Here is a 12915-nt window from a genome sequence, read left to right on the forward strand (position 1 = left end):
GTTATGTCTCAAAAATGTCCTGGAGTTCTCTGAAGGAATTTAGAAAGAGGCATCAGACTCATACAGTGTACCTGGGCTTTCAGTGGGCACTTAATGTTCCTTACAGAAGGTAAAGAATTACATTGCTACAGGACAAGAGAAAAGCCCTCAGATGACCTAAGAAGCAGGAAACAAACAATTGAGTTTCACAGAAAGCTGTGCCAGCACATCTGGTGTGTAACACTAAAACAATTTGGAAAAGGGTGAACAGTCAACTGCCAAAGTTTGCTAGATGGTATTAAATTATTCAGGCTCCCCAACAAAGGCTGACAAGAATTTCTCAAAGACCTCAAGACAATAAACTTGACAATAAGCAGAAGTGAAGATCAGCATAACAAATGCAAAGCAATGCAGAAGGGAAAAGCGAGATACTACGAGTTGACTATTAAGATTCAAAACCAGGATTATATGGTTATAGCTTGAAAGCTGATTAAATTACATACACCACCCTCTCTGCTCTAAGCACTGGTCAAAAAGCAAGTCAATGTTACGACTTTTCCACACATCATGTACTGGTGGGTAAGACACAGCAGTTAACAGAAGGTGACCATTTACACTGCTTCAAAAAGGAACTGCACACATTCAAAAACAGGAAATCCACTGGGTGGTGAAGAGACTGCAAAGACAGTCAAACTACTAATGGGAGGGTATTCATTTTACTCTAAGAATCCATTAGTGATTGCTGTCAGAAACTTGGCTGATGCAGTACCTTTGGTTGCAAATTACAGTTTTGTGTATATTTGGTATCAGCTGACCCATCAGATATGTGGATGATCATATATATGCAGCAAAATGGCATCTGTTTAATGTTTAATTATTATTAAATATGAATCATTATTATAAATATTTAATCAGCTGAGCAGACACCCAACAAATGCTAATGTTTGCTTACCCTATGTTCAGTTTTCTCTTACGTAAAGAAATCTTTTCCTAAAGGAAAGCCCTCCCCCTCCCCAACACTCAGCTTTACCATGGCATATTCAGTATTTCTGACTCTCAGGCACTATGATTTGGAAAAAGTCACGTTATTATCTCAGGTAAAAGCTGGGATGTACATTATCTCCTAGTTCAAAACGAGTATTCCAGTACAGCTGCAATGCACATTGCATATTGCCCTTTCCCTCTGATACCAGTGCAACTGAGGATGTATTTTTAAGTGCCCTGACTCAGCCACTGCTATCTGGTTAACATACAGATTTTCTTCCTTACAGTCCAGTATTAGCAAAAGGCATTTGGGAAGCAGAACAGCAGCACAAAATCCACATGAGTTGGCAGATGAATAGCAACACGGAAACCACATGTAACTGTGGCTTAGTCAGGATCACATAGGTCAGGAATATCCTGGACACGCTCTGGCTGGGGATGGCAGGACAGAACAAAGAAGTGTGCATTCAACCCATCTGTATTTTTTCCTGAACACTCATTCTTTATCATATCAAGGACATGATCCTAGGCTAGATGAAGAATTTATCTGACCCATTACAACTATTCTTGCAGTACATTAAAAAAGTGCACTAAAAAAATTACACAAAAAGGAACAATTTCTTTACACACAAAATGGAAACACAAAATTAATCTAAAATTATTATCTGTTGATATATAGTTGAACATTCTAAGTACTAGGTTTGCCATAATGTTCAAAGTCCAACTCTTCTGAACCAGTAAGTACACAAATTAAACCAATTTTGAAGACATAATTCATAAATTCACATTATCTCTGAGAATAATGTGTCTAAATGATATACCTCCTTCTGATCAAGCTGCAGAGAAGATTTTATCAAATCACGAAGGGCAGTAAGTTGTTTCTTTTCTTCATCTTGTGTCTGCTTTATCTATGGAAAGAGATTGCCATTATATGCTTTTTGGCTGTAACTTTCATTTCTTTTGCATATTGCAGTGTACTGGTTTAGATGTCCTAAAAAACAAGCTCAACTACCCCGTGCTTTTGTAATATCTGAGATTATTTCCATGGACTAGTCCATTCTTCTGTGTTCACATTCTATTCACACATTACTTGAAAAGCAAGCTAAAATGAATGTACTCTGCATGCTGTGTTCCATGATGCTTTAATGGCTCACTGTATCTAATGCAACTAAATTAGTTTCTGAAATATTAACTAAATAACTCCAATAAGCTTGACAGATGAATTAAGGAATGAAAATACAGTTTAATTTAGCCACAAACTACAATAGCAAATGGGATTATTATAATTGTGATTATAGAATACAAAAGCACTTGGGTGACAAGCGGGTTTTGATTCCACATTATTACTTGCCTTAAATGAACATCACAAGTTAATTCACTTAAAAACTGCAGTGCTCTCATCAGGCAGTTTGGTTTTTAGAAATTTAAGAGGTAGCTAAAATCGGTGCTAACAATGTAATCCAATTCAGACTCTGAACTGGTTTTATTTTAATGCAACATTAAATTAGTAATAGAATGAAAGCTATTTTTCCTAAAAAATGGTAAAAACAGAATAGAAAGCTTAAGATAGACAAGATGTTTTTTCCAGCTATATTCAAAGAACACACTTTGCATTTTTAAGATACAAATGAAATATACACCCTTACAGTCACATCTACAATGTATTTATATAAACAAAATATTCCAGTTTTCAGACATGAAATTACTTATAAGGAAACTTACATTATACAGGTCAGCAGCCAACTTTTCAATATATTGTTTAAGTTTATCAGCTGTTTTCAAGCCATCCTGGAAGAAACTATATTGAAAAATACCCGTGATTTATCAAGGAATATGTATAATTTGTAACACAAAGTGGATTGTCTTGGGAAAAAAAATACCAAACAAAACCCAATAAAACTGATCCAGCTCCTCCGTGTTCATAAACAAGCCAACAACAAACCCCCAGCAAAACCAGCCTTCCTAGTCTTTTTAAACTATAATACCTTTCAGGAGTGGAGATATACTACGGTGACTTTAACAATTATCAAATTAGGAAGAATATAGTTTAGATTAGTTTTATCCCTGCTAGTCAACATGTTTCCCCCTTTGCCATTTCTAAAACCATTTTCCTGTATTTAACCTAAGTTCCTGTACATTTGCTTCTGTGGTTCTACTTTTGACAAAGCTGCAACTTGACATTTTCACATCAAGGAATTTGAAAGAAATCACTGGCTGTTACAATGGTTTTAAATTTTACATAAACTCTAAAAACTAATAGATAGAATAAAGAAGCTATTTCTAAAATTACTTTCTAGATCTATGCCTCATGAACCAAAATTAATCCTGTATGCAACATGTGAGGTTTTCCCTTGGCTCCTTTCTGTATCACTCCCCCAGTCACTCACTCTCATACTCTCTACTGACTGACTACAGTAAGATGAAGGTGCAGACATCTGGTAGATTATGATTATGATACAGAAATTCTTCATGCAACCAAAGCAAAGTCAAAACAAAATGAAACAAACATATATGTAAAAAAGGAAATAGTAACTAAAGCTTGAAAGCCGTACACTTACTTGCATTGTGCATGGTAATACTTAATCAGGTTCTGCAGAAGGTCCACACCCTTTTTTGTCTTTATTTCATTAACCTTAATAAGATACTGTACAGACAGTGAAAAACACGTTGGTTATTACTCCTCACAATCTTCAACAGTTTTTAATCAATAAAACACCATTTGCTCAATGGATGAACTATCTCTGTGTTTAAGCTGTGTGCTGACTCATAAGCCACCAAGTCCACCACAGTTTAGCAGTTTATTCGGCCATTCCAAGAAATTCCAACACTTCAAACACATGCAACAGATTCAGGAAAAAATTTCACCTTTTACAATAGTCTTAAGATGTCCCTTTTAAAATGCAGCCATTACTGGCATATTCTAAAAATGTAAATACTATGCAATAAAGTACTCATAACTAAAATGTAATATACAGAACTATTAATATAAAAAGCAGCTTTATGGAACTAACGTATCACTATCATTCATAACGTCAATGGAAATTTTAAAAGCCTTCAGAAAGTGTGTTGGAAGAAAGAGATCAAAAAAACTTCCTGAATGGCTCAACCATAAACCTTAAAAAATAAATATTTCCATAGCATAGTTTTAGCACAACCTTAGCATAATAATCTAACAAGAAAGGAATAAACCAAAAGGAAGCCAAGTTTTGTACAGTTGCTAAAAGAATTATCTTTATATTGCTGTACTGTGTGACTTTGAGATCATTGCCTCCCTCCACCCCATTAAACAACAAATTAGGTTTCATCCCCTTTAAGTAAAAGGGCCCACAAGGTACTTTAAAATTATGGTGTCATAAAAGCTGGAACTTGCTTCTTACTTCACACATCTGTAGCTGAAATAGTCGCCTTTCCTTCTCCATTTCCTCTGCTATCTCAGCTCCTGTTATTTCAGTTCTTATCATCCCATGCTGTTTTGCATGTTCTCTTTTTTCCTTTTCAATTTTCGTGCTGAAATTTTAATTAGAAAACATTTTAAAGGATTTCTTCTACTAACATGTGACCTTGTATTATTTAGGAAAAAAATAACAAATCGAGAAATATTACAGAAGCCATTTTGAAGATTAAGTTCCTCTATGATACCAAATCCTATCTATGTATATACTATCTATCTATCTATCTATCTATCTATCTATCTATCTATCTATCTATCTATCTATCTATCTATCATAGGTGTCTAGAAGTAATAGAGCCATGAAGCTGCCCTTCTCTCCTTCAGTTCTGTTCTCTGGTTTGTGTGCTGCTTGGTAGGAAGGGAGGAGTAAAACTAAAATCTCACTCTTTCTATATGATGTGCTCCATAGCTTTCATCTCTATATACTTCAGTGTAAAGCATGAATATAAAGAAACTACTGACTTGGCAGGAAAATGGCAGAATAAATTAATCGAATGTATGTTTCATGCTCAAAGGCAGGGATTAAGAAAACCAATAAGGCAGCCCATGAAGCTTACCACCCATGGTAAATGACAGGACTTCCAATCATTACATTTTCAGAGAAAGCCAACGCTGAAATTCTGAAATACTGAAATGTAAGTATGGAACTAAAATACAATCCTGAGACTCCAGTTAGAGCTTTGCACTGGGGCTGCCCTAATGTACCTAGGATTAATAGGATTAATTTATTTGGTTGGGAACTCTGCTTTTCTCCAACTAAGACGGACATAATGTTTGCACATAGCATAAAGCATTTTTCAGCACTGAGTCTTGGAATTTGACCCAGTATTTGGTCTGGAATGAATCCTGGAAAATGGAGTTCTCTAAGAGAATTAAGGGACATCTGCTTGGGCTAAGTAAAATCTGCTCACAAGAAAGAAAAAAAAAATACAACAGCAACAAGACAGCAGGCATCTTTCTGTAACCTTTTCACATTCAGAACCAAATTCCACACACGATTCCATGTATTGTGTCTGTATGAGATACCTCTGTCTCTTAAGTTTTGTTTACTGGCATTTGGTATAAACAGGCTGCAAAGACATCCCTGATTTTACATACAGCAATTTGAGAGGCAGAAATAACTTCTTGCTTTAAACCAGTTTGCAGTCTATAATGGACAATAACTAATTATAAATAATAATAACTTAATATTTTTGCCAAATACGCAGTATCTGTAAGTACTAAACTGAAAAGGAATAAACCCACCAACTCTGCACGGAAGCCTGAATGCTCAGCTGAGTACAATGATGCAATTTTGCTACAGGAATCTCCTTTTTGCCTTAGATTAGTAATAACCTCATTCCCAGTGCAGCTATTCAAAAGGTTTTAGCATTGCAATGAATTTTGAAGGCAAGGGTTACTATAAGGAGGTAAGAAACATTTATTATGCTGATAAGAAATACTGCAGCACTTCTTAGTGGCCTGACTTTTTCTTTCATAGCTTCCACCCCCAATGCCCCCCTTTGGTTATAGACAAATGAGACAAAACTAATAATAGGATTAAAAAGGGAAATAAATGAAAGAATACAAAATATGAATTAACTCGTGAGGGCTCTTGAATTCTGATAAAGCACCTGCCCTTCACTTCCTTGAGACCATTCTGAACCATTCCACTAACAGTTCTGCAATTACGATACTACTGGTTTCCAACCTTCTATTTTTATAAATCATCTTTTACCCAGAAAAGACAGGTATTATAGAAAGAAAATATTTTTTAAGGCCACAGATATTTCAAAAGTCACACCAGCTCCACTAAAACTCTTGTCTCAAAAATGCAGCTCTGCAATACAGGACAACACATAAATCTCACTTTTTATTATAGATGTATTTTATGCATGTGGTCATGTGTAAACATCACCTGAAATCTCCACAATTCCTTTTACCATGTTCAGTATCTGTGCATTAAGTATGTTCTTTACTACTTCATAAAGCAGCTAAAATATTCTCTATTAGTGCAGAAGAGAGACCCACAGAGGAGATGCCTTGCTCATGTTCACATTCATATCCACAGATACAGCACATGGTTTGGGAAGAGGAGGGAATGGGGGTAAGGGAGAAAAATACTTACAATTTGGTTTCATAATCCTTCCAGGCTTTGTCAAAAGGTTTTTTGAGGTCCTTAGAAAACAGAAAAAGCAGCATTTGTAAAGCTTTGCCATTATACTTACTAGATACTAAGTTAAAAACAGCAACAAAAAATCCTGTTTTCTTTTAGGACTTTTCAGGCAGCATTTGGAAAACGTTATTTTTGAATCTTGTAAAGTGCTGCTTTCCTGGGCATGTTAAGACACGCACTTACAATAAAATTCTAAAGCAGCATCAGAGTCCAGGCAATTTTTAATTTGCTCTTTGGGTTACATACATATGAATGGCTGCCAATGTAAGAAATACTCTCCTGGATGAATGAAAAAAAGTCACAAGGCAGCTGAACCTGAAACCATGTCCTTAAATAAAGTTTTCAACACTTACCCCTTTAACACCTTTTAGGTCTCCTTTTAAGAGAGAATCCAAAGTGAAAATAACATTGTGGCTTAAACCTTGGAGCTAAAGAGAAAAACATTATACTGTTATAGTTCAAAAAAGATTTATTGTGATCTTATCAAACTCCTGCCCAGAACGAAGTTGCAATCACCTCAAGATGTCTAATTAACAGTAAATTCAAGTCTGGGAAGAATCACTAAACATTCAGAAACAGACATAGAAGCATTATGTTTAATCTCTATTATATAGGGTAATAACTTAAAACTAGCATATAAGCAAAGTTCTGAAAGTACCTCAAGGTAATCTCCGGTATTGAAGCAAACATTTGAACACTGCTTAATTATTTAGGAAGCAAATGAGGTTTTGGAACAAATGTTTCTTATAGCCTCCTGAGGAAAAAGCAAGGACCTGCTGTGCTACAGGCAGACAACACGCAAGGCGCATGTTAATTCAGCCTCAAACAAAAGGAGCAAAGAGAGTCACCAGCTCTTTGATTATTCCCAGCCAGTTGCAAAGACTGTTCCTTTCCCTGTCCAGTGTGGAAATCTGGCATCTCCTTAAACTCAGAGTTTAAATTTCACTCCATTAAGTCCATGCCTGTTTGATTACATATCTCTGGATATGTTCCATTTGTCTTTGCCAACCTGAGCTTAGGAAACCCCACTGCTGTGATCCTATCTGAGCACATATGGGGTGGATGGCTCTCAAAGGGTCATGATCACAGCAAAGATGTGTGTATCAGTATTATCCCAGTCTAATGAGAAGTCTGTTGCCTCTCCTACTTCATCCCTTCATTTCTCCCCCAAATACTCAATGAATTCTCCTATTCCTTGCTAAAGAAGGACAGGGAGAACAATAGGAAGGCTGCAAAATACTGCATCCTCTGCTTGTAAACCGAAGTAGGGAAGTGTTACATTGGTTTTTCTAATCCACTGTATGTATGGCCCAGCTCCCCTCTCCTATAATGTCTTCTGAGCATAGTTTAGTCAACGAAACTGATTTTAAGGGACTCTGTAAAATAGACAATTCACACAGATGATGATATATAAATGACCATTCAAAAAGGTTCTTCAGGTGTAAAGTTCCAGTCACAAACCCCATGTATATCCAAAAGCCATGTATGAAAAATTCAATATTCCATTTTCAAGTGACATTATGCAATTTTAAATACATGCACATAAAAATTTCTCCTTTGTTGCAACAACTAATGCTCAAATATTGATTTTAAAAAAGCAACCATCACTTTTAGTGATTAAAACCCCAAAAGATCTTTTTTCTTCACCTGACCTCATTAAGGAGTTTGTAGCATATAGTCTAAGCTTTGATTCTATTTGAAGAGCTAGATTCTGTTTTTCTTTCTACAGAGCTTAATCATTTGCATGACCCCCACACAATATTATTTCATGACGGAAATAAAAGGAGCCAGGGAATTTTAGAGGATTATTCCTTTCTGCAATTTGCCCCCTGTTGGGTTTTTGTCTCAATGCATCACAACCAACAACTCCATTGCAACGTCAGTTTTATCAGAGAAGGAAAAGAATTATCAATATTAAGCCTACAAGTGATTAAGCTTTCTACTTTGTTAATACACTGACTGAGGAACAGCTATTGTTGTTTTCATTCTCAACCATTTAAATCTGTTTCCACTTAAGCTAAACTGAAGTTCATATCTCAAATGTGAATTTTGAAAAACAGTAGTCAAAAGGCATGAACGTTACTCCAGCTTTTTTCATTTTTGCAAGTGTATCCATTAAGGATAACCAATTCAAGCCATTAATACTTGTCTTGAAATTACTGAACAATAGCCAGCTAGCCAAAATAAAAATCCCATCTAAATAGTAGTATCTTACTCCAATATGGCAAGATTTTTGAATTGTTTATTACATTGTTGAAGATTTGATAAAACAGTAGCTGAAATGAATTGGAAACATGTCTGATAAAGCAAAACAGTCATATCTAGAGCAAAATATGGGAAAAGGCTTTAACAGATGGAAACACATGATAATTTGGCAAGGAGGGATGTGAACAGAAGATAATTGGTGCACAAAGATTAGCTGAGGACATTTAGAGAAAAGGGAGGTGGGAAGAACAAGCCTTAAGCACTTGGAAAAAGCCAAGCACCATGTAGAATTTCAGAAGAAAACAAGTCATCTGCAAGCACTCCCAATGTTCTTCCCAAACCTCATCTAGATCAATTTAAAGATACCGACGCAGTCATTTTCACATATGCAATCTTCGAACAGCTTTTTAATGCACTATTATAATGAATTACTGCAGAAAGAATGAAACATGGAACAGGAAAGGAGATGGGACACCCCGAAAATGTTGAAAACCTAGACCAGTGTTGACAATGGAAAAAACCTAATGAAGTATGAAAGTCCTCACCAGGTTCTTCAGCAGCGTTGATAATTCTTTCGTAAGCGTGGAAAACTTTACAAAAGCTGTGCCAAGATCTGGATTATCCCGACTTAAAAAATTACTTCCAAATTTATCTAATACTTGTGCATAGTTTTCTTCATTTTGGACATGATCTGAAAAGAAGAAAAAGCCAAAAACAATCATTTTAATATTGAAAAGAATTTACAAATAGGCAGGTATGTCTTTTAAATCAGCAACTTGAATGTGTAGCACATCAAGGATAAAAGCTCTGTAGTTATCTATAAAGTAATAAGATCAAGCAAAGGTCAATCAAACTAAGTATATGTGCTCATTTTGTGAGCTACACAGGAATTTCCTTGAATCATAGAATAGTTAGGGGTGGAAAGGACCTTAAGATCATCAGGTTCCAACCCCCCTGCCATGGGCAGGGACTCCTCACAATAAACCATGTCACCCAAGGCTTCGTCCAACCTGACTTTGAACACTGCCAGGGATGGAGCATTCACAGCTTCCTTGGGCAACCTATTCCAGTGCCTTACCATGCTAACAGGAAAGAATTTCTTCCTTATATCCAATCTAAACTTACCCTGTTTAAGTTTTAACCTCTTACCCCTTGTCCTGTCCTACTGTAATGCAAACTACTTTTAATTGTAATGTAGGCACTTACAGAACAGAAAAAGTCAGTAGTATCAGATATAAAAGGAGACCAAGTCTGAATCTGACTGCGACACGTAACATCTTAGAGACAAATATTCCCTTTTTAAGTGTTTTGTAAACCAGAGCTACCACAGAGGATGCAATGTGTTGCAGTACATCGCCAAAGACTTGCTTCAGTATTAATGACAAACTGCATGCACAGAGAGGTCAGAACAAGATGATGAAATTTAAATCAGAGAAAGGAAGCAAAAAATCCTTAACTCAAGGCTGAAGGAAGTTCTGAATTAGAAACCACTGTGCCCAAAATGCTTTTCCCGCTTCTATTAATTTCCTTTCTGGCATCTGTTTGCATATTTTCTCTTATTTCGATTTAGTATCTTTAAATAGAAAGTTTGCCACTGCAGCCCCTGGGGACATACCTCCATCTCTTAGAGGAATATTGGTGATATTAATTAAATTAACATTTCCCTTTAATGAGTTTCCTAGTCTTACTATGTTGTTGGGTTTTTTTTCCTGCCAGCCACAAATACAAAACCACAGAGCTACTGAACTAGATTATGTCTGTAATGACAGGGGGAAGAAAGAGAAAATAGTTGCCAATAGGTACCATGTTTTTACGACAAACCAACAAGTTTTATATTCTTCAAGCTGTCATATTGCTTGAGAGCATCTGATTTACAAGGAATGGGGGAAAGAAAACTGAAGACATAAGTTTCAAACAAGGCTTGTGGGTAATGCCCTGCAATACATGAATCTACTTTGACATTAACCAAGAGCCAAAGTACAGTTAAGCAATCGCAATTTTTAAGGTATTATGGGTACTCAAAATAACAATGCACTAAAGCTCCAACAAAATCTAGTGAAAATCTGTAAGATGACAAAAAAAAATTTGCAATATTTATTTATCCAAAACCAAGCCCAAACCCCACATATCCGACAAGTTCCAGACATTAACACTGAGGTTTCCAAAATGCCAAATATTTAATCACATGTTAATATGGAATTGTAATTCAAGCAGTATGCTTTTAAATGAAACTGTTCAAAAACCATACGGTTTTAATCCAGTGGCTTAACATTAAATCCAAGGAAACCACTATATAATAATAAAATCTGCCTTTTGTTTTGACGTAAAAGCTGTTGCATAAATATCCACAGAAGACTTTATCTAGGAAGGAGCTTTGGCTTATGCAGTCCTGAGATAATAAAGCTCAAATGTACCCAACAGTGCTGAAAGAAAAGGAAGGAGAATGGAATAAGGTCAGGAAGAAGTCTGCCAGATGATGAAACCCCTATCCTTGCCTGTGAAGCCCTTCTAACCCCACGACTCTCAGCATTTTGATTTTAAGCACTATGTCGCTTCACAGAGTATTTTCAAAAGTGATTTCGTAGAAAGACTGAAAAAGAGCTGAAGACAAGGACTGCTTCTTTTATCTGTGGAAAGGCAAAAACATTCCCCATCAGAAAGAGGAAGCAGGGAGCGGATCATTGTCCTGGAACAATACATAGGAAATTCTCAAGAATCCCAGATTGCAAATCACCTAAACCTAGACATGAGGCTTTGATTATGACGTAAAAGGAATATTCTGTAGTTACCGCACACACAACATTCAAGTACTGTGTAAGAATAATAGATTTCCATTTTTTACATAGCTATCACTGTAAACCTTGTCAAAGGAGAGCAAAAAACTTTCTGTTGAAGAGGTAAGGTTGTTCCCTACTTGACCTTAAAGGCAGACACATGAAAAACTAAATCAGCAACGTAGCATGTGCTAAAATGCAACATAGGCAAGCCAACACGCTTAGAGCAAAGAACATGCTTTAATCTCCCTGTACTTACATGAGTGCCTCATGCAAACATAGAAACAACTTCCTAGTATCCCAGTAGGATTTTCTTTGCAAAGAGAAAGCTGTAACATGCATGTTTACTTCCTCACATACATGTACTGTAGGAAGGACTCTAATAATCCTAGAGAGGGAGGCATGATACTGACAGCAGTACATACAAAAGACAATGTTTGTCTTCTACAACCAGTTCATGTCTTCTCAATACCGTAAACAAAGCTCAGTACTATGATGAAAACAAAACAGCTTCCCCAGAGAGACATTCTCCTCCTTCAGCAGCTCCCTGAGAGGTGCCAGGACCATGGACAACTAAGTCTCTACACCCACTCCCTTCAAAACAAATATAGGCAGGGACAGGGGCCTCACTAATCACTACCCAACAGGATCTGGTAGGGCATCCAGTACGTGAGTCCATGGTTAGAACCTCACTACAGAATAGCAGATGTAGCATAAAGCCACACACTGGACCAGACACAGCAATGGTAATTTCTGATCTGAAAGATCACAGAACCACAGACTGGTTTGGGTTAGAAGGGACCTTAAAGCTCATTCAGTTCCAACCCCCTGCCCAGGCAGGGACACTTTCCACTAGACGAGGTTGCTCAAAGCCCTATCCAGCCTGGCCTTGAATACTACCAGGGATGGGGCAGCCTCAGCTTCTCAGTGCAACCTTTTCAAGTGCCTCATCACCCTCATAGTGAGGAATTTCTTCCTTACATATGCATCTTTTTCATAATCCTCACCGTCACCTCTGAGAAACAGCCAGCACAGGATTTACCTTTGAGAAAACCCTGGTAGGGTGCATTGTGCAGCAATGTTGTGGCATCCCATACTTCCATGCTATAACCTGTATACTGAGGATTACATGTTAAGAGGAAATAATACAAAGACATCTGAAGATGCAGATCCAAGCAAGTGAGGAAGAATGGCAGCCTTAGCAGCTTACAGCAGCCTGTTGCTGCACAGCAGTACTCACCAGAAGCAGGGAGCGCACCTACTCTGAGCCCCAAGCACCCAGGGCTTAAGGACTCCCAGGGCTGAATCCCACCTTGTTCTGCTGCCCCATGCAGTCACCTGAAGCTGTCTATGCCTAAAGTCAACTT

The 12915-nt window shown here is 37.0% G+C and overlaps 1 protein-coding gene across 3 annotated transcripts in view; it reads right to left on the reverse strand.

Annotated features, from left to right (window-relative positions):
• Positions 1–12915, reverse strand: part of ASAP1 (ArfGAP with SH3 domain, ankyrin repeat and PH domain 1) — a 145699-nt gene that overhangs the window by 53780 nt on the left and 79004 nt on the right. For all 3 annotated transcript variants that reach the window (XM_061374290.1, XM_061374293.1, XM_061374291.1), the window contains 7 exons: positions 9320–9465; positions 6923–6997; positions 6522–6571; positions 4341–4470; positions 3522–3607; positions 2686–2761; positions 1785–1871 (listed from right to left, as the gene is read on the reverse strand). In XM_061374290.1, coding sequence (XP_061230274.1) covers positions 1785–1871; positions 2686–2761; positions 3522–3607; positions 4341–4470; positions 6522–6571; positions 6923–6997; positions 9320–9465 — 650 coding nt within the window. The remainder of the gene's footprint in view (positions 1–1784; positions 1872–2685; positions 2762–3521; positions 3608–4340; positions 4471–6521; positions 6572–6922; positions 6998–9319; positions 9466–12915) is intronic.

This window comes from Neopsephotus bourkii, unplaced genomic scaffold, assembly GCF_033783945.1.
Source record: "Neopsephotus bourkii isolate Nb327-2 ecotype Australia unplaced genomic scaffold, CSIRO-AGI_Nbou_v1 NB_1637, whole genome shotgun sequence".
Lineage (NCBI taxonomy): Eukaryota > Metazoa > Chordata > Aves > Psittaciformes > Psittacidae > Neopsephotus > Neopsephotus bourkii.